Source organism: Lycorma delicatula, chromosome 6 (genome assembly GCF_047948215.1).
Source record: "Lycorma delicatula isolate Av1 chromosome 6, ASM4794821v1, whole genome shotgun sequence".
Classification (NCBI taxonomy): domain Eukaryota; kingdom Metazoa; phylum Arthropoda; class Insecta; order Hemiptera; family Fulgoridae; genus Lycorma; species Lycorma delicatula.
Window position 1 is genome coordinate 12,142,737 of NC_134460.1, and position 21,103 is coordinate 12,163,839.

The 21,103-nt window shown below is 27.4% G+C and overlaps 1 protein-coding gene across 2 annotated transcripts in view; it reads left to right on the plus strand.

The window, feature by feature from the left end:
- Msp300 (Muscle-specific protein 300 kDa) overlaps nt 1-21,103 on the plus strand; it is a 764,465-nt gene that overhangs the window by 465,045 nt on the left and 278,317 nt on the right. For both annotated transcript variants that reach the window (XM_075369201.1, XM_075369200.1), the window contains 5 exons: nt 39-134; nt 2,297-2,380; nt 6,118-6,210; nt 16,793-16,950; nt 18,372-18,567. In XM_075369201.1, the coding sequence (XP_075225316.1) occupies nt 39-134; nt 2,297-2,380; nt 6,118-6,210; nt 16,793-16,950; nt 18,372-18,567 (627 nt within the window). The remainder of the gene's footprint in view (nt 1-38; nt 135-2,296; nt 2,381-6,117; nt 6,211-16,792; nt 16,951-18,371; nt 18,568-21,103) is intronic.

A 21,103-nucleotide genomic window follows, 5' to 3' on the forward strand; every position in this document is an offset into this window, starting at 1 on the left:
ATTTTCAATTATTCGTCAGTTTTATTTTTTGTTTTTAGCGAGTTCCACCGCTTCGAGTGGATGACTTAATCGAAGACCTTAAAGATGGGACAAAACTACTTGCCTTATTAGAAGTCTTATCAGGAGAAAAACTTGTGAGTAGCATTATTATTATATAAATATTTTAAGTATTAATTGTAAAACTAAGAAGAATTAAAAATTTATAGATAAAAGTTGTACACATACTGCCCACAGAAATTTTCTCTACAAAACATCCATTAATCATTGTTATTAAATTATTTTCTGGGCTGTCTTTTTTGTTCGGTTTCTTTTTTTTTCAGCTTTTCTTATTATTACTTGCTTCTATTTAATTATATTTATAACACTTATTGAAAGTTGCCTTATTTCAGTAATAATTTAGTTGAGTTAAAGTTTTGTTACATTGTTATCTATTACTTGTTTGTACTTTCTACTTTCAATTATTTCACAATCTGTTAACTTTTTATAATCAACACATCTTCTACTTCTATAATTGTTACCACAAAAAATGATAATTCTTCAAAATGACCATCTTTGAAAGCTCTTCTTACATCATATCACAAAATCAATTTATTTTTTGTTACCTTACTGTGTTTTTCCCTAGTTATCAGTTACATGAGTGGTTCGGTGGAATACTTAATTTTTACATTCATTCCTATTACGTGTCAACCTTGTTTCTCTTATCTGAATTAAAACTCCTCACTCTGAATTTATAAACTTTCAAAATTTCTCTGTACAATCGAATTACAAATACCTTTTTGTATGTTGTAAAGCATTACTATCTGAAAACTAAAGAAAGGTTTTTCAATATAGTTGATCTGTGTTTGACAACATTTATAGGTAAACAATGTGTATCTTATATATTCATCTCACTGTTATCTTTCTTTTCTACATTCTTCTAATTAAAATCCAGAATCTTTTTTTTTCATCATTGCTTCTTCAAGCTGAAAAACATTGAAGAAATGAAATAAGGCTATTTCATATTATTTCTTTCTGAATTAAACCATACTGCTTGTAATCTTGCACTGATGTCATTGCTACTTGATTCTGTAAAAGATAATATTAACTCGGGTTTTTTTCCAATAATCTTTTTAATAAAACGAATTTATTCACTTTAGCAAGTATAGACCTAATTACAGTACAACCTCCTTTTTACATTACCCTCCTTTTTTTTAATTGATGATGAAAAATAAATTTTGATTGGTAGACTGACTGGATTACAACCTGAATATTTGTGAAGAAAGGGAAAATTGCTACTACCATGCTGTAGAAGTAATTAGTTTGTCAGCCATCACTAAAACTAAATTTAAATTCATTTAGAAATTTAAACTTATATTGGGGATCAATTACTACTACATTCAATGTTGATGTTCTGTTGATGCAAAAAGAAATTCTTCTATCACTCTGTGATACAGCAACTCTACAACTACTGATTGAGATTTTACTATCAGGAATCATTTAAAACTCTTTATGTAATATTTTAATGTAACTGCTATGGTTTTCAGAAGTCTTAGACTTCTTGTACGCACTTCTATTTGTTTAAGATATCATAACAATGGAAAAATGACACCCTGTCAGTTGTGTAACTCAGAAAATTAGTTTTAGTGGATTTTGTTTATTACATCTATTTTAGCTGTATATGTATTTTTTTGGTTATATTAAAAAAATGTCTATTTGGCTGTGTTTTTAAGTTTATAATTGAAATAGTGAATGAAATAAAACATCTGATAATAATGAAGCAAAGTAGTTCTTTAAATCTCATGTTTGTTTTATCTAAAAAAACAGTTTTTCCTTACAAGAGATAAGGAGCAATTATGTGTATTACTTATTGGAGTAATTATGTGTACAGATATAAAAATATCTGAATTATAAGATTATTTTATTAAAGAATGGTTAAATAGATAATGATTTTTTATAAATAGCTTTATTTAGAAAACAGGTTCTATTCATCAGGTGTTTTAGAACTTTAAAAGTTACAAGTAAGTAAAATCTTAATTTAACAGAGTATGAGAAATATAAAAGCATGGAATTTATTTTAAATGATAATATAATTAGTGCTGTAATAACAATATTTATTCAGCAGAAATCTTTATATTAAAAAAGTGGCAAAATTATAATGAGGAAAAACTGAGGAGAAAAAGGAGGACATTTTTTATTTCCTAAAACCTGTGACTTTTCCAGTTATGTATAAAAAGAAAATACATTTAATTTTTACTCTCCTTATGGTTTATAATTAATAACACTATGTCTTTTAAAATGAATAACTTCTTATTTTCAGCCAATGGAGAGAGGACGTAATATGAAAAGACCTCACTTTTTAAGTAATGCAAATACAGCACTACAGTTCCTACAAAGTAAAAAGGTAAATTTTTTTCACAATTTGCAGTTTTTTTTATAATGAATGTGTATTTGTACATATATCATATAATGTGTATATGTATCGTACCTAAAAGTAATAGTAAAATTAATAGGTTCGTGTAGTAGCCTGATCTTGCTTTTAAATCAAACGATTACGAGTCCAAATCCCACAGAGTAAAAAATGAGAAACTGAGTAATTGCTCAAAGATTTATTTCATCAATACACAGACACCTTCATTAATGAAGGAAACAAGCAATTTAATTTAGGGTTATCAAAAGACATTCTAGCTTGTTGTTGTTGTTGATTGTGACATTAATAGTAAATAGGGAAGCAATATCTCTTTCCCTTATGTTCAGTTAAAGAGTATGTTAAATATATATATATATATTCACTTCATTTAACATTCTAAAGTAGAAAGTTTGAAACATAAGAAGATCACAAACACCATCTACCATCTTACCCATTGGTAAATTTTGTTGATCACATCAACATTTTGAGTTTAATGATGGCTAATAAAGTCAAAGGCAGTTACAGTTTATTTACAAATAAAGTAACCTTTAAAAATTTCTAAAACTGAGTTCAAAGTAAATACTCAAAATAAAAAATGTGTTCAACTCTTCTTTAAATTTTGACTCTTTGAAGTCACTGTTAAATTTAAATCAATGAACTAAAACAGATTTTATTTTTTATCTTCCAATGTGTATTAAAGTCTATTTAATTTGTTTTACTGTTCATTTTATATAAATCTGTACATATCTGTACCTATAAAGCAATTTTTCTGATTGACTGATTCATCAACGCCCAGAAAAAACTGCTGAAGATAAATCGATGAAAATTTGTATACTTGTACTTCTTAAAATGTAAGGGCACTCTAAGAAAGGATTTATGAAATTCAAATTTAAAAAGATTAAAATAGAATAACAATAAAATTTACTATTTTTTTTAATTTCTCGGTAACAAATGAAGATATCAACTTCATTTTTGGTGTGTGCAATTTTCATGTAACTATCTAAAAACCAGTCTGAACAATGATTGCAAATTTTCCCCATTCTCCAGTATAGTGGGTCTGAGTAACAGATTCCTACCAATTATTATGAAGGTAGTAGGAAATATAATACTTGGTGAATCCAGAAACGGACATAAAGAGAACTCTTTTTGTAAAGAATAGGTCCATTTTACAATTGTCTTTTGTTATACTGCCTGCTGTCACACAATTAACACCTGCTGTATGGAGAGAAGAGACCGAGTTCATGAGAAAAAAGCCTTGGTCAACTGTTCTCACGCTACAAGTTGGGTCCAGTCCGGCAGGTAAAGAGGCTAGAAGTATAAATAGCCCAGTATACCCAGTAAATAAATTAGCCCAGTAAACACGAGTTCTATTAGAACCAGTCTGCAAGGTGTTATGAAGTCGGTCCTCCAAGGGTAGTTCTGCAAGGAGTTCAGTAAGAGAGACTGCGAGTTGTGTGGTCGTGTGGGTTTGGCAGAGTTCTGTGAACCAGTCCAGCGAGACGTTACAATGACGGTCCAGTGAGGAGAGTCATGGGTGTGAGTCTGCGAGACATCAGTCCAGCGAGGAGAGTCTTGAATCCAGTTCGATATGAAAAAGATGACGCTATGAGTAATTCCAGTAAACAAGAAATACTCTTGGTGAGTTACAGTAAAACTATAAGTGTACAAGTGAAAGAAATAATGCTATAAACTTCATTCATAAACTGCTAGGGTAGATAGCAAAGGCATTTGCAAGTGAACACTATACAATTGCTTGTTAAGAGTAGTGGTCAAACAGGGGTTAAGACTAGTAATCTCTTTTGTTAATGGGTCTAGTTTTCTATTTATCTACCTGGAATAAATTCCAAAGGATTATTTATTTTGAACTCTGTCTTGTGTGTAATCTGTATTTATTATTTACTAATGACATTTATCACTATTTGATGGTTAATATTTTGATTGTTATCTTTGTTGATTATGCTCTGTTTTTATGTCATGCTTACTGTTTTGATTATATTATGGATTAATTATTTGATTTATTATTATTGACATGTAATATAATATTGTTTACTACTATTATCCCGATTATTATTGTGGTTGCAATTACTGTATTAGTATTTGTGTTCATTAATTTTTTTTTTGTCAATTATTATCATTATTGTATTTATTACTGTTGTTGTTATTAATTTGTCTGATTGTAATTATGAACATTTTAAACCAATAAACTGCAGTTATATAAACATTCTTAATTGCCAACCTCTCAATATTCTGATCAAACTGCAAAACACACGACAATATCTAAAAACCATTTGAGAGTCTTTTGAATTTTGATTTTTTTAAGTGGTGGGATGATGTATGACGTGGCGCCTCAACCAATACAGCCACTGTTGAATTAAAAACGTGCTTGTTTCTTTAAGTTAGTTAAAAATGAATTTAAAAAATAATAAATGATTTAAAAAAGACATAAAAAAATAATACTAGTCTTTTTTATTTTCAACTTTTAGAAGTTGGCATCAATTTAAAAACTAATTCATAATAATATACTGGCCCAAAAGAATATTTATACCATAGGTATATACTTAAAAAAAAATCAGAATTAAATTATCCAATAGGATTATTATTACTTTTAGTGAGGGTTTCTTAAATTATTTTTATTATTTTTTATGTTTTTTATTTTATTTTTCTGTAATTAATTTTAAAGTTCAGTTAAACCTAAAAAATATACTTATGTAAAACAAAAATTATTTGCAAGAAACGTAAAGATGAGAAACCAGTTGTGTTCTTGATAAAGATGTAAAAGGAATGCGGAGAAAGGATGCTGAATTTTAATTTGTATGAATTCTCTTATGTCTGAGAATATGAATTCTTTTTAGTTTTCCACCCGGTTTTCATTAAGTTTTATATGAAAACACTTTGAATACCAGAATAAGATCAGGCTAATTATCATTATATAACAAAAGTTTATTCTAAGGAATAATAATAAAATAAAAAAGTCTCTGAATTATGTATGAGACATTGTTACTTGTGCTTAAAATGTATTTCACAAAATTATGTGATAGAAACCTAACTACAGACCATCAGTTGAAATTCAACTGCAAATAAAGACTTCTGAAATCGATGCATTTGGAAAAAAGTAAGGCTGGAATATAATTTAAATAAAAATGTATATACTGTATTGAAAATGTAGGTGTATGAGTACATTAAGTGCACGCTAAACCGGTTTCACTGCCGGTATTAAATAAATTCTGGCAATGGCCAAAATTGAAACTGTAATTCATTTACTTTTTAAATTTATATTATTATGAAATAGTAAAAGTGTTATTATAGTGTAATACAATAACATTTTAGCCACCATATTTTTATGGGTTTAATTACTGGTAAGAATTATTTTAGCATAATTATATCATCATTTGCTTTAATCAGTTAAGGCAGAATCCTAAATTATAGGTTTTATCTAAATTATTGAGAAAAAAGAATGAAAAGAGCTTGATCATCATTAGGAACTTAATTTGGGAAGTTGACTGAAAAACTACCATACTGATCACTTTACCAGCTCACTAACCAGAAGTTAATTATTATGTGTAATTAACAGTACACAGTGCAGTGTAGTTATCTGCACTTATTTATACTGCATTAATACTTAATACTGTACTGCATAAATTATAAACAAATCTCTAATGGTGTTACATATATTATTTGTAATATTTTTTTTATTTGTATGATTTTAATTAGATTAATTTTTTTTTATTCAGATAAAACTTGTCAATATAAATTCTTCAGATCTTGTCGACGGACGACCACCTGTAGTTTTGGGTTTAATATGGACTATTATTCTTTATTTCCAGGTAAAAATAAATTCATATTTTTGTAAGATATTAAAGTTATATTACTAATTAATATGCAGACTATTTTTAAACCACTAACTAGTGACACTGCTGTGGCTCCAGTTAAATAAAAATCACTTCTTGCACTTAACATTAGTTGATAAATAATTAGATGAATATTTAATAAACTTTTAAAATTTTTATTTTTATGTAAACAGTCTTGTTAGGTTAATTTCTGTTGTGCTCCTTTCATAATTCATCTGTTTTAAAAATAAATATGTAAAAAGGCATTATATCATTACAAACATAATTAATAGTTGTACAATTTTTTAGGAGTGCCTCCTTTTATGCCCGGTGTCTTCTTTTATTTATATAATTTTATATTCCTTCTAAGTTCAAGAAAGATTTAATTCACTAATAAAAATAAAGTTCATACAACTGGTGGAAGTGACACGAATAAAAATTTACGACTTCATTCTGAAGAGCAGTATAATAAGTTTGACGTGGCAGTTTACTTTTTACTTGATTTCAACAAAAATCAGACATCAGTAAATTTAAAAAAACATTAGCAAATAATACAAGTAGTAAAAGGCTTACTCTTTTCGTTTCAAGAAGGCAAAGATAATTTTAGCTTATTGTAGCATCTAATGCTATCCTTAATATTAGGAGATCCAAGTATATTCATTCGCTGTTATTAGGATCATTTATAAAAGCTAGTCTCTCATGAAGTAAACTTCATGATTCAAAAAGTATTTTTCATTAATTTACTATAAGTTTGTTAAATTTAACTGGCTTAAAGTAAATGCAATTAACATATTATGTTCTTATGAATCCTCAGCAATGTATTTTTATAAACTTCCTTTTATTATAAAGCCAAGCTATAACAGAAATTAATGAATATTGTTAACAGTAGTTTCTGTATTTTTTTTATTGTATATGTTGTGGCCGTACAGAAGCTATTGTTAAATAAAGTGCTGCATTTACATTTTATTTATTTTTGTTTGATAAAATATGTATTTAATTAACTACAGGTATTTGTTTACCTATAGTTATGAACAATACTATCTAATGGTAGGGAAGCTAAGAAGGAATCTTGCTTATGTATGCAAGAGTTTTTAGTGGCTCAGAAGAATGATTACCATTCTGTCTAATATATCAAAAATTACCTAAAATATTAAAAGAACTTTGTAGAAAACAATTGGAAGTTGAGTTCCTAATTACATTGACATATACTGATAATAAAATCTACAGTCAAGCAAAGCTTCAATGTTAGATTATAACCAGAGATTTTATCATGTCAAGTAAATTTAGAAAAAGGATTTTGTAGAATTAAAGTAACGTAATTCTATCTTTAAATTATAGTTAGTTAAAAATGATGAGCTTTATTTGGGCACTGATTTTGATATTCATCTATGAAAATAATTAAAAAAGTTTGTAATTACATTAATAAGCAATGTTGTAACTGCAAACTTTCAGTCTTTTGAAGATATGTATTTGATCTAATAACAAATTTTTTTGTACATTATGAAAAAAAGATAACTTGTCTTCATCATTAACATGAATGACACCGCTAGGATTAAAACTTTAATTTTCATTAACAAATATCTTTAAAATGTATTAACGTAGTCGTACTTGCCTTTAAAAATAACAAAATTGAACTGGTAACAAATAATCATCAATTTTATTTATATATTTACTTGTAATAAATTGAAATGCTTATAACTAATGCATGTAAGTTTATTTACTTAAATTACATAACAATTTTTGTCTTCTAACAGTAGTAATTTTCTCTCAATACTCATCAATTTTACGAGTTTTGTATGGCAACTTTTGGCTGAATTGATGAGTTCAATCAACCGTGGAAGAATGTTCACGATATTGCAAAGTCCTTGATGAAATGGATAATATGAAAAGGGAATATTGTAATTTAATTTATAACTTCATATAAAAAAGTAAAATGTAACAAATGTAAACTTAAAATCTGGTATAAATTTTATGTTAAAAAATATATATATTTAAAACCTGCTATACCATTATTAAAATACAGAAAATTAACTAATATTAATGGAAGTGTCTGCATTTAACTAGGTCTTAAGGCTTGGAGTACAATGAATCTTTCATTTACATTATATTACTTGTGAAAGAAACTCCGTAACTTTTCTTTGTGTAGAACGTTGCGTTTCCTTTCTAAGTAGGGGTAGTGAATTACTTGTTATTTTACCCTTCTCAGTGTTATCTCCCCAATTAGGATCTTCTTAGGAGTTTATGAATCAGTTGGGTGATAATTCCAGAGCCAGGTAAAGTTGTTCCTTTAGGAACTATTAGTTTCTGTATATATAATTATTTATTTATAGTTTGCTGTTTAATTTCAGGAGAAAAATCTTTTTTTTTCCTCCTCACAAGTAAAGATAGTGTATACAATTCTTATTTCTCAAAAGAAGGAGTACATTAATTTATTACTTTATCTGAACTAACTTTCTTACAATTGTGAAACATGAAAAGCATAAGAAGTCTGGATTGCTTTTTCATAGAGCACTGATGTTTATTATACAACCAGTCCCTGTGGTGAGCAGTATAAGTTGTCACTTGTTTTATTCTATAAGAGCCTGAATTTTATTGGGTTTGGTATGCTGATATGCAATAATGTTTGGCTAACTGAAGAAGGGAATGGGAAACCACTTCACTACTCACTTTCTGTAATAAGCCTGGAATGAGAAGTTATCTTAAGAATTGTCCTGCCAGTTTTAGGAGTGAATTGCATCTTTTGTCAGGTTTTCTTAAACCTTTTTGGCTTAATGCATCTAACATATAATCACATTTTTTAGCTAGTCCGTGCAAAATTGTTGATCAGCAATATGCCTACTACTAGATGGATAAAAATGTCCCAATTTCCTAAAGAAAACTTTAAGTTTTCCTTAGTGTTGTTTTTTGTCTCGCTTTGTAGATCCTCCAAGGATAGATAAATATCCATTTTCATCATTTCCCTCTTTTCCTTATTATTCTTTCATATTTTCTACTCGTAGGTTTAGGTCTGACCCTGCTAAAATCATACTGAGGAACCTGTAAAACTAATATATCCTTGGTGTATCTAGTGAAGGGACTGCCTGTGGACTGACCCAACAATTACGTTTCATGTCAGGATATAAGCCTGATGTGCTTATTTTATTACTAAAAAAAGAAAAAACTGTCCCAGTCTATCATATAACCATGAAGTATTTAAAGCACCTGAGTTAACAAGAAACATCAACCAGTTCTATGATAGTACCATCAGCTTTCTCTGATAGTAATTATGTTCAATATACAGTCAAACTTTGCAGTGAATTGAATAAAGATATCACATTTATGGTGGAGTGTTACCTTGGTGGCTTAATATGTGGATAAGTTAATGAACTACTAAGCTAGATGCTTGCTCTCCACATTGTATTTAGGTTTAAGTTCCTGTGACCAGTAGAATCATTTTTTTAATTTATAAAATTTTCAATGAATGCAATATTAAACATGGATGCACTTTTCCATTTATGTTTTAAAAGTTAAGGAACAATTTAGAACTGTTAAAAAATTCTTTACAGCCTTTAAAAATAGGACTATTTCATAAAAAAATAAATCATTAATAATTTATAATTCATAATAATTTAAGTAAAAAATAATATTTTATATTTATTGATAATTAATAAATTATTAAATAATAACAGTGCTAACTTAATCATTAATCACTTAAATTTCAGACTAATAATAGAAATTTCCTGTAATAACAATGCAATCATAATTTTTTAAAAAGTAGTAATTATGCATCATACTTATAAATTATATGTTTATAGTATTTTACAAAATTGCATTAATATTACAACTGCTTTTCAACTTTCTAAAACCATTTCTGCAATTATTAGCATACATGCACATAAGGTTGCAAATCTTATTCATTGGACGCATTGCCCCTCCCTGAATAAAATGTATGTGTTAATAATTTAACAGCTAATTTAATGAATTAGCTGTTTATCCTTGAGATGAATAGAGGTATATTATAAAAACATGTCACCATTTTCATTATATTTCTATCATTATTACTAACTGACCTAAATTAGAAATGACAATAAAATCAAATTAACATATTTTATATTGGTATAATACAAAAATTAATTATTAAACATTATTGTACTTTTTATTTGCTTTTTAAAAACCAGATTTAAATTGTGATCAATTGAGGTCAGTTCTTAACAAGGTAGTTGTAGAATTTCCATCTATTGCTGGTTAGTTACTGTTGATCCTAAACCCAGAGCCCAGTTTTGCTAAACTTAGTTTTAAATTGTTAGATTTAAGTGTTCTAAAGGATAATCTATTTAGATAATATGTTTTTGTACCCCTGTAATTCTAGAACAGGAGCACCAATTTTTTTATGAAATAGATATCAAATGTTTTATTTAAATTTGTTTCAATTCTGTAATTTGTGTTTCTAATTCTAACAAATGGTTTTAACAATCCAACAATTTTACTTTTAGTTATTTTTCTCATTTTTATGAGTTATTCTGCTCATAATTATACACTTCCTTTATACATAGTTGTTCCACATTTACATCTGGTTCTTCTTGGTATTGTCAGTATACTCAGTATTCATTTAAACGGAAGTTTGTATTTAAACGTAGTTCATGATTCTCTTCTTGAGGTTTCCATAATTTATAGTCTTACTTAAGCTACAATAGTCTGATCTTTAGCAAATTACATCACTATCATGCACTCATCTCCAACTTTTATACCCTCCTCTAAACATCCGATGACGTTCGTTTAGTATCATGGTCAGGTACAATTTGAAAACATTCAGTGACAACCTACATGACACATGACAGTTTAAAAAAAACATTTTAATACTTAAAAAAAAAAATTATATTACTTAGCATTTGTGAAGGCCATATAAATAATTTTAGTTCAGAGAATACCAGCATATGATGCATAAATTCATTTTCGGGTTAAGACTTAGCTCCTTCATTTTTGTTAATACTAAATTTACTTGGCAAACAAATTTTATAATCGTTAGTAGTAAAAAAAAAAATAAAATATTAATGAAATTCTATAATATATAAAATAAAATCATAATATAAATTTTAACTTTTGTAATGACAACTTGAATCAAACTAAAGTATTTTTTTTAAATTCACTGATGGTCTGAAGATGACCAAACACATTTTGAAGAGGTTTTTTGATAAACATTCTTCATATAATTTGGTTTAGTTTATCAGTACAAAAGTTAAAATTTTTAAATCGAGTCTGGATTGACTTTTCATTTAACATGAATGTATTAAAAACATAATATAATATTGTATTTCATCTATAAATAATCTGTTGTTTTGTAACAATTATACATAAAAAGTACTTAGTTTAATAATCTCTTATTTAACGTAGCTACGATGTAAGGAACAATCGGTGAGTTATAAAAATGTGTTTGCATACCACCAGCATGATAAAACATATAAACTATTCTCACTAAATTAAAACTAAGTTATTTGTATGTATGTAATTGGCTTTATATGCATGTTCTGCATGTCTTTTAACTTTATTTATTTACTTTTCAGTTTTAATTCTTTATCTTCTTTTGTTTTATTTAATTATTGTCATCAATTTACAGGTTAATTTCAGATAATAGCAATGGATATTATTAGATATTTTTTTTATATTAAGAAAAATTATTTTTTATGACGGTTATTATTATCATGCTTTTCGTTTTACTGTATTTTTATTATTACATTTCATAAATTGTATTTCACATTACCTTTAAAAAAAGTACATTATGCAACGAGCCTATAATGATGGCTATTAATGATGGAATCAAGTGCAAAGTAAGTTAAACACAAGTCTTGTAATGACAACTTGAACCAAAGTATTTTTTAAAAATTCATTGATGGTGTCTGAGGATTATCAAACACGTTTAATTTGGTTCAGTTTGTAAAAGTTAAAATTTTTAAATTGATGTCTACATTGACTGTCATGAACAAAACGTATCAGAAAAGCCTTGGTGAATTGCATACTGAGTTACCACGGCTGAGAAAATGTTGGGATTATTGATTTAAATCAATGATAAAATACATTGTTAATGGAATATTTTTTTTTAATTTTCAAAAAATACATTTCTGTGGCAATAGGTTATTAGTCATAGATTCTGCCTTTTCTTTAATATCAATCAGTGTTAAGACATTTCTTCCTAAGAATCTGATGTAATTAACAAAATGATAAACAGTGTAATATAGAATTAATTACATATTGATGTACTTTCAAATTAACCTCTGCTTGCTAACTTCTAAATCAGATTGAAATCAATAATTCCTATATTTTTTCAGCCGTAAAAAAATACAGTATGTAACTGATAAAGGCCATTAGTGCACAAGCCTCAGCGAGTATCGTAACTTACTTCACAGTCGTACATCAGTGGCTATCATTACAGGTTCATTACAAAAAAAATGTACTAATTTTTTGGTTTTTATTTCTCTTTTTAAAAACCTTATTTTAAATGTTCAATATTATATCTCTCACATTTGTTTACTTATTCTTTAGCCATTGAAAATTACACATTCATTACATTATTTCTTAAAACAATGTTAAAGTATGGCATAATTTATTTTATTTTGTTATACTTCTGTGTATCACAGTACTCTGTATAACACTCCATTACTACAAAATTATGAAAATTTGATAAATTTAATATTAGATACACTGCTACACACATTATTAGAATTTAATGTTCTCTATTTTTGTCATTGTTTTACTGACAATGGTTAACACAAATTATTGATACGCAATGAATTAATTAAAGTAATAATTTTAGTATTGTTATAAATTATAATTAATTATTTTAGAAATTATTAGAGATACATAGTTATTAGAAAATAAAATAATAATGATAGTAATCAATGTAGTTTTAATTATAAATTTATTTATATTTAACTTATAATGATTACATATTTTAAATAACATAAAAGAAAACTACTTACAAAAAAGAAAGAAAAATAATTAGCTTTTACATATTCCTTTTTTTATTATATTTATATATATATATAAAATATTATATATTATTATATTCCTTTTTTTAAATTATTATTTTGTAATGCTTTGATAAACATGAAATGAGTTAACTAATAGTAATAAATAAGAGTGTAGTGTTTATATCATTATTTTATTGCGCTGTATTCTACTTTATATTAATAATGTCAAAATTCCAAAAAAATATTTGTGGTACAGTAGGGACCTTATTTTCTGATCTGTAATTACCAAAAATTACTTATAATTTTTGTCATAAGCTGCTCATGAAAATATGAAAACTGAACTTAAAAAATTATGTTTTTTGATAGATGGAACAATTAATTTAAGAGTAATCTAGAGCAAAAATTACATTAAAGATTCTGCATAAAATTCATAAATTCAGTTTTACTGAATTGATACCTACTTTTCTAACTGGCAACATTCCACTTGGCAACACTAAATTCACATAAGTTATAATACAATAAACAACATAGTTTTGTAGGCATATTTATTCATTAGTGAGATAGTACAAGAATATAATTTTGTATGCATATATTCATTGGTCAGATAGTATCAGTTATCTTAACTTCATAAAATAATAAACTGTTACGGAGATTATAAAATATAAGTATTTTCAATCAAATCATGACAAATTTGTTGGAAATTATGAACCAAACAAATGAAATGATTATTTTTATAAACCTATCACAATTAATTGTCATTTAAATTTGATCTTCTTGCACCAGGAAAATTTATTTTTTTATATATTCAGAGTATTTGTTTTAGGTCAAGCAAGCTTACAAAAAATGTAATTTCCATTTAAATGTTTTTTTCACATTTTTTATATATGATTTCCTTACACCAGGAAAATTTATTTTGGTAGATTATTCAAAGCACTTTTGTAAGTATGCTAGTAAATATTTTTGCCGTATATCTACAGTTTGATTGAAACAAATTGAAAAGTAATGTTATTTAAACACGTTTTATTTTTTTAAGCAATAAAAAATGTATATGTAAAATGTATGTGACAATATATACGTAAAAACGTATATGTACACCAAATTATAATAATATTTCATATTTTAATCCACTCATCTTACTAAATAAATAAAACTTGGATACACTTAATTTTAAAGTTATGTAAAATTCACTGTTAAAAGATAGCGCATTTTGTTAGTTAACTTTAGTTAGTACTTCATTATCTACTTACTTATTACTCTTCAGAAGAACATTGTTGTTTAAGTTAATATATTTAATGTTAACTTGAAATGTGAAAGGAATTACTACTGTACAACAAATAAGTATTACTAATCATGTCCTTTCTTTGATAAGAACTTCAGTCTTGTAAGTTTAACAATTTTAGAAAGAATAAACAAATTAAAAATTGTTGACATAATACTTGTATTAACTACGATATATCAACAGAAAAAATCTGTTGGGTTAGCAAGAATATTTTAAAAATCATTTTCTAAATTCTTCCTTAATTGGAATTGAAATATAATTATAATACTCAAAATAATTAATTATAGATAATAGAAATGTAGTTTTTGTGAATGGCTGGTTGTTAATTGCTAGCTGTTATCCAAGCAAGTTTATGACCAAGAACGCACATACACATTTAGCGGGTAAGATGTTACAAATTTAGAGTACAAAATCTGCACTGTCATATTAATTCTTGTAATACAATACTGGTATCAGTTTTATTTTGTTTCATCTTAAAGTGTAATTTTTTTATCCGATTGTAATTTGAAATTATTTTCTTACCTCGTGTGGGTTTTCTCTCCCTTGTTTTGCTCCCAATTCTAATTTTCTTTTTTAAAATTTTATTATACCAATATTATACCTGAAACATTTTGAAATTTTAAAAATCTGGTCTGTTTAGGTTTAGCGACATCTATATCTATAGATCATGAAAATTACTCTTACTATCTTTGTGTGTCACAAAAAATCATTAATTTAATCTAGTACTTTAAAAACTTAATTACAATCATAAAGGTAATTGATAGCTACAGATTAACACTGTAAATTTTTCAGTATTTTGTACAATTAGATTGAATGAAATATGTACCACCACCAATGTTCTCAGAATAACTTGTGTTTTTTGTTTTCTAGTCATTGATTTAACGCTGATAACTACAGATACATAAAATACGATTATTTTTTATTTTTCTGTATGTTAACTGAGTTTTACTGACAATAAGGACCTCATATTTTTTCTTAACATATTTAAGAAATTTAATTTTTAAAGTTCTTAAAATTTTACCCACATGAAAGAAACATGATAGTTTCTTTGATGAAAAAGAATGTAATTTTCATTCTAGTTATGTTATCACAGTATATAGTTAGTGCTTATGATGTAATTTCGTGATAACTCTTAACAGTTACTTGCCAGTGTGTGTGTGTGTGTGTGAGCGCGCGCACACGCAAAATTACTGTTTATTAATTTTTAATATTTTTTTTCATTTTTACATTTATTTATTTTTAATTCTTTCTGAATTTTTTTAAGTTATGGATTTTTATACTATATTGATTTTTGTTTGTGAGGTTCATTATGAACTTTTATGGCTTTCCTTTTCAGCAAAATTAGTGATTTTAATTTACATGTATGCTTACTTTAAATTTTTTACCAATAACCTTTCTGGTTGTTTGCCCAAAAAAATTAAAAAATAAGATTCTATTGTTTATTCTACTTAGCTTTGCAATAATAAACATTATTTTAAAATATAATTTTCTGCATTAAAAAAAATAATTCTTGTTACCAGCTACCAGAATTATTTCAGTCAATTCTGCAATTTTTATTAGTGTGATCATAACTAATTTCACAAGCACAGTTGTGTAGAGTATTTATGTATGTATTCTTGGGTAATTAAAATATGAGGATTTTACAATATAATTTTTAAATTGAGGGTTTAGAAAATCCATCACAGTCTTATAGGTTTTGACCTATTTAGAGAGACATTCTATTATACATACAATATTATTAACTGTTTTTTTTTGTATGTAAATTATTTCATAAATTTCTTGTGCCAATATAGTGTCAATATATCTAACACATCTTCAATAATCATAAACTTTTGCTGAATCTTCCTAAAGTAGGTTATGCAATTATTTTTTTCTTAACCTCTGGGTCCACCGTTAGTTATTGCTTCAAAGGATGAAATGAATGATTTGTGGCGTGTGTGAAAATGCCATGCCTGACCGGGATTCGAACCCAGGACCTCCGGATGATAGGCTGAGATGCTACCACTCAAGCCACGGAGGCCGGCTTGGTTATGTAATTTATAGCCAATTGTGTTGCTCTGATATCTATATAAGTTGAGTTGATTGTATGATTTAAGAAAAAAAAACCATCCTTATATCATCAATACATATCTGTTAAAAAAACCAGTTGCATATTGCAATTCATTACATTTGTTTCATATGTTATAAAAATATTACACACACACACACACACACACACACACACACACACACATATATATATATATATATATATATATATATACACACACACACACACACACTCAATTTAAATTAATATAATGTTGCACTATATATGTTAATGTCTTTAATTTTTACAAACATATTTATGTTATAGATTGAAGAAAATACTAGAGCACTTGCTGCACTTAGTCATACATTTGATTCAAGCAGTTTAGAAGGAACAAAGACTCCAGAAAATGCTACAGAAAGTAAAAAGAAAGGAGAGGGAGCGCGAAGAGCCCTCCTGCAGTGGGTCTCCAATGCATTGCCTAAGTAAGTTTTAATGTAACATTAAAAAACATTTATCATTTTACATGAACGCACACACATTATATATATATATATATAAACTTTCATAGAAATAACAAACATTGCACATTATTTAATATTTTGTCGCATTGTTTGTTTTTAGTTAATAGCAATTATTACAATATGTATTATTGTAGAAAATTATGGATGTGTGGAGAACAAAGAATGAACACTAGTAATTTTAATATGTTATTTTAATTATCCAAGTGACCTTATTATGTAGATATGGTTACTGTTAATTTATTTTAATTATAATATTACAGCTAAGAGTTGGAACTAACTACTTTTAAAGAAATTAGATAGTTTTAAATGTAGTTAAATATAGTCTACATTTAAAAATGTTTTCTCATTATTATTTATGTAAAAAATGATAAAAAGTTTTTTTTTTATGTATTTCATTGACGATTTAGTAATAATAAACTTATTGCTTAAAGTAATCAAAGAGTGTATGTGTATCCTAACTAAGATTATAAATTTATTTTTAAATGAATTGATTTCACTTTTGTGGTATTATTCCATCTTTACTCAACAGCAGAAATTGCAATTGTTTTAAAATGGCTGGCATTTTAAAATAAATTATCAGAAAGAAAAACTAAATTTAAATGGCAGATAAAATATATCTCTATTCTTAAATATACTAAACATGCAATGTTTATGTATAATTCCTTGGTAAGTTATAAATCTTTGAATTTGCAATACCAAGAAAACAGGTAAAAAATGAGGTAATCTTTAAATGTAATTTTATTCTTGAAAAATGCTGATTTGTTATTGTTTTCTTTTTTTAATACTACAGTGGTTTTTGATTATGAACACTTTAAATAAAAATAATTTTAACTTAATTTTTGAAGAGTATGCAAATCTCCTACAGACTTGATATACATAAAAGTTTTCTTTTGAATGTAATTAAGTAAAATTATTTGTAACCTAATAACAGTAAATTTATAAAAGCTAATAATTTTTAATGACAAAACAAATTAAATTCTCTTTAAACTAATTCAAACCAAAAGAAAGTTTTTCCAATTGCTTTTACAACATTCTTCAGTGAAGTGTGTTTTTAGAAAGTGGCCAAAATATTTATTAAATTTGAATTGTTTTGTTAGTCTAGTGTATTATGATCAATACAAATGTTAGCTTCTGAGCTTTCTATAGCTAGATATAATCATAAACAAAAGTAATATATTTTGTGAACTTTTTGTTCAGAAATAATCAAGGAATCACTTTTGAATATGACTATACTGGCTAGATGAGTAAGGGTGCATATTCTGGTATTCTAACCATAATTGTTCACATTTTTCAGAAAAAAATATTTACTGAACTAAATATATGTAATGTATATAGTTAGCTCAGATACATGTTAATCACATATATTTTTTTTTGTTTTTTAGGGATATAGGTTTAGAAGTGAAAGACTTTGGACGAAGTTGGAGAGATGGTTTGGCATTTCTTGCTATCATAGATGCTATTCGTAAAGGTCTTATTGATTTAACTGCTTTAAGACGGGCTTCCAACAGAGCAAGATTAGAAACTGCATTTGATGTTGCTGAAAGAGATCTTGGAATTAGTAGACTTCTTGATCCTGAGGTATGACATTAAAAATATACTGAAGGAAAAAATATTGAACATATGTTGTGAATCATTCCAACTGATAACAGGTTGTGATACAGCTTACAAAGTTTTGCTTATACATTTATGTTTCAGTGAGAGGTTTGTCAGTATGTTTACAAATAAAAAAAATATATTTTACAAATAATACTTATAATAATATAAAGAAGTCAAGTGATAATTAACCTGAGTTGATTTGTAATATAACAAATTACGTATTCTTTATTTATGACTAAACATTTTTTTACTGCTGTTTTTGCTTTCTTTTACTTCATTCCTGTCTCAAAATTTTGTATAATCTACACCAGTTTCCTGTTTTCCTACCTGGCAACACGTTTTTGACTCTTGCATCAGGAGTAATTTAAGAAGTCCATTTATTAGGTTAAAGAAATCTTAGTATATCAATTTACACACAAGATTAAATCAATTCTCATTTATCTTGCCACACTAAACAAGCTTATAACTGCTTTAAAGGTGTACTTTAAAAGGTTTTTTTTTAGTATGCAGGTTTGTCATGAAGTATTCAGATTGTGCCCTGTAGTTCTCCTGGGACTTTCATAACCTATTCTACTCATGAAATTTATATGAAAATGTTCATATAAACATATGTCCTAAAATGTGTCATTTGCGAATTTTGGTTAGTGAAAAATTTCGTTCAGATTCAGCTAATCCGTACTGAAATTTTTAGTACGCTAATTAAGGGACAGAATTAGTGTTTCTTATGATTTTTGATTTGGAAAATCAAGTAAAATAGGTCCCAGAACCGTGTTGCCAGTGTACAATAAATGCTCGTGTACCAGTTTATAACAAATGTTGAAAAATGAGCCCACCATTTTCAACACATTTTTGGCATGCTTCTATACTGCTTTTGTTGTTCTTTTTAGTTCTTCAGAGCAGTCCTTAAGTTGTTCAACTGCATCCATAATGTGGACAGTTAATTCTTCATGAGATGTAATTTTGTTTTATGTCCATGACCGACACCTCAGGGAAATGAATTAAGTTAGTGGAAACTACAGAAGAGAAGGAGGAATTGTGTTGGAAGTATACTTTGCATCTCGCTAGGAGAACATCTTCGGCTAGCTGTAGCAATTCTTCTTGAAAAAACTGCAAGAAGCATTTAAGCGGCCAGTTGATATGAACAGCCCAGACAGCTAAAGGCCGCACCATAGATTGACACCAAATAGGTGTTGAAAATTGCCTTTTAGCCATTTCATGAGGAATTACTTCTGTCCAAATATGCTCATGGTGTAAGTTGTTGACGCCATCTTGAGTGAAATTTTCCTCATCAGTAAATAAAACACATTTGTAGAATTATCGATTTATATTCCACCAGTTGCAGAACTTCAAGCAAAGCTGACTGTCTTGTGGGATACTAAACACCAGTGAATCTGTATCCCAAAGATTGTGAAAAGTCGTGCTAATTGTTTTGGGATCTGGAATCCCGTGGTTCGGAAAACGTATTCATATTCTACTGCAGCAGCTGTAGAATTACCATTACAAACCCAGATTGAATACCATATCAGCATATTTCTTTTACGTAAATAAGTACGGTATCACTTCAATGGAAAACCGATCACGTTCAAACTAAATTTCACAGAAAACCTTCACTAACGACAGCGCAGTTCACAGTACCATATATACTTAATGTACATTACAGAATGATTTAAAAATTAATAAACGTTATGCGTATTGTGCATTGCTGATCAGCTGTTATTTTATTGCCAACTTTGAAATAATAATTTTTCAAATAATTTATTGAATTTCTATCATTATTAAAAAAAAAAACATGAACTAAGTAATCTTTATTTATTTTTAATTTACAGTTGTGTAATTTTAGGTTTTTTTTATAATTTTTATATTCGTTTTTTGTTTAATAGTAAATTTTGTTTTTACAAAATTTTCACATCACCAGAAAAGAATTTGATTTTTGTTTACATTAAATAAGTATTTTTCTGACAATTGTACATTTACTGTTTTTAAATAAAATTAAAATTTTTCTAACTTTTCTTATTTTACACCACAGCGTCCGCGCCCAGCGGTTCCTTCGGCGGGGCGGCCAGGAAACTTCTTCTCCTAGCGGTGGCAGGTGACTGAATACTTTCGCGGAAGGGAACGTAACGGAACGCAAGGATAGCGGAGATTTAAGTATCTCCATACTAGCAGAACCTGGACAAAGTCCCTTGCTGCTGAGTTTTACTTTTATCGGGCGGGTAATTTAATTTAATGGCGGTTATATTTATTTTGCGTTATTTATGGACGGAAATAATTATTGTATTCTGATCCTTTAGACCGGTTGAATATTCACCGGTGCTGACCTTGGGAGACAAACCGCGCGTGTGCTTCGTTCTCTCAGCGAAATTCCTCTTCAATCCGTCCCGTAAAGTCCTTTCGATGCTAAAGCCTTCCGGCCAAGCAGGAATAAGCCTCCTGGGGGTCCTAGTTGTTGCAGCGACTTCCTTCACCGGAGGAAGTCGTATGTGCTACATAATTGTAGTTTTCAAGGTCAAAAGTTAAA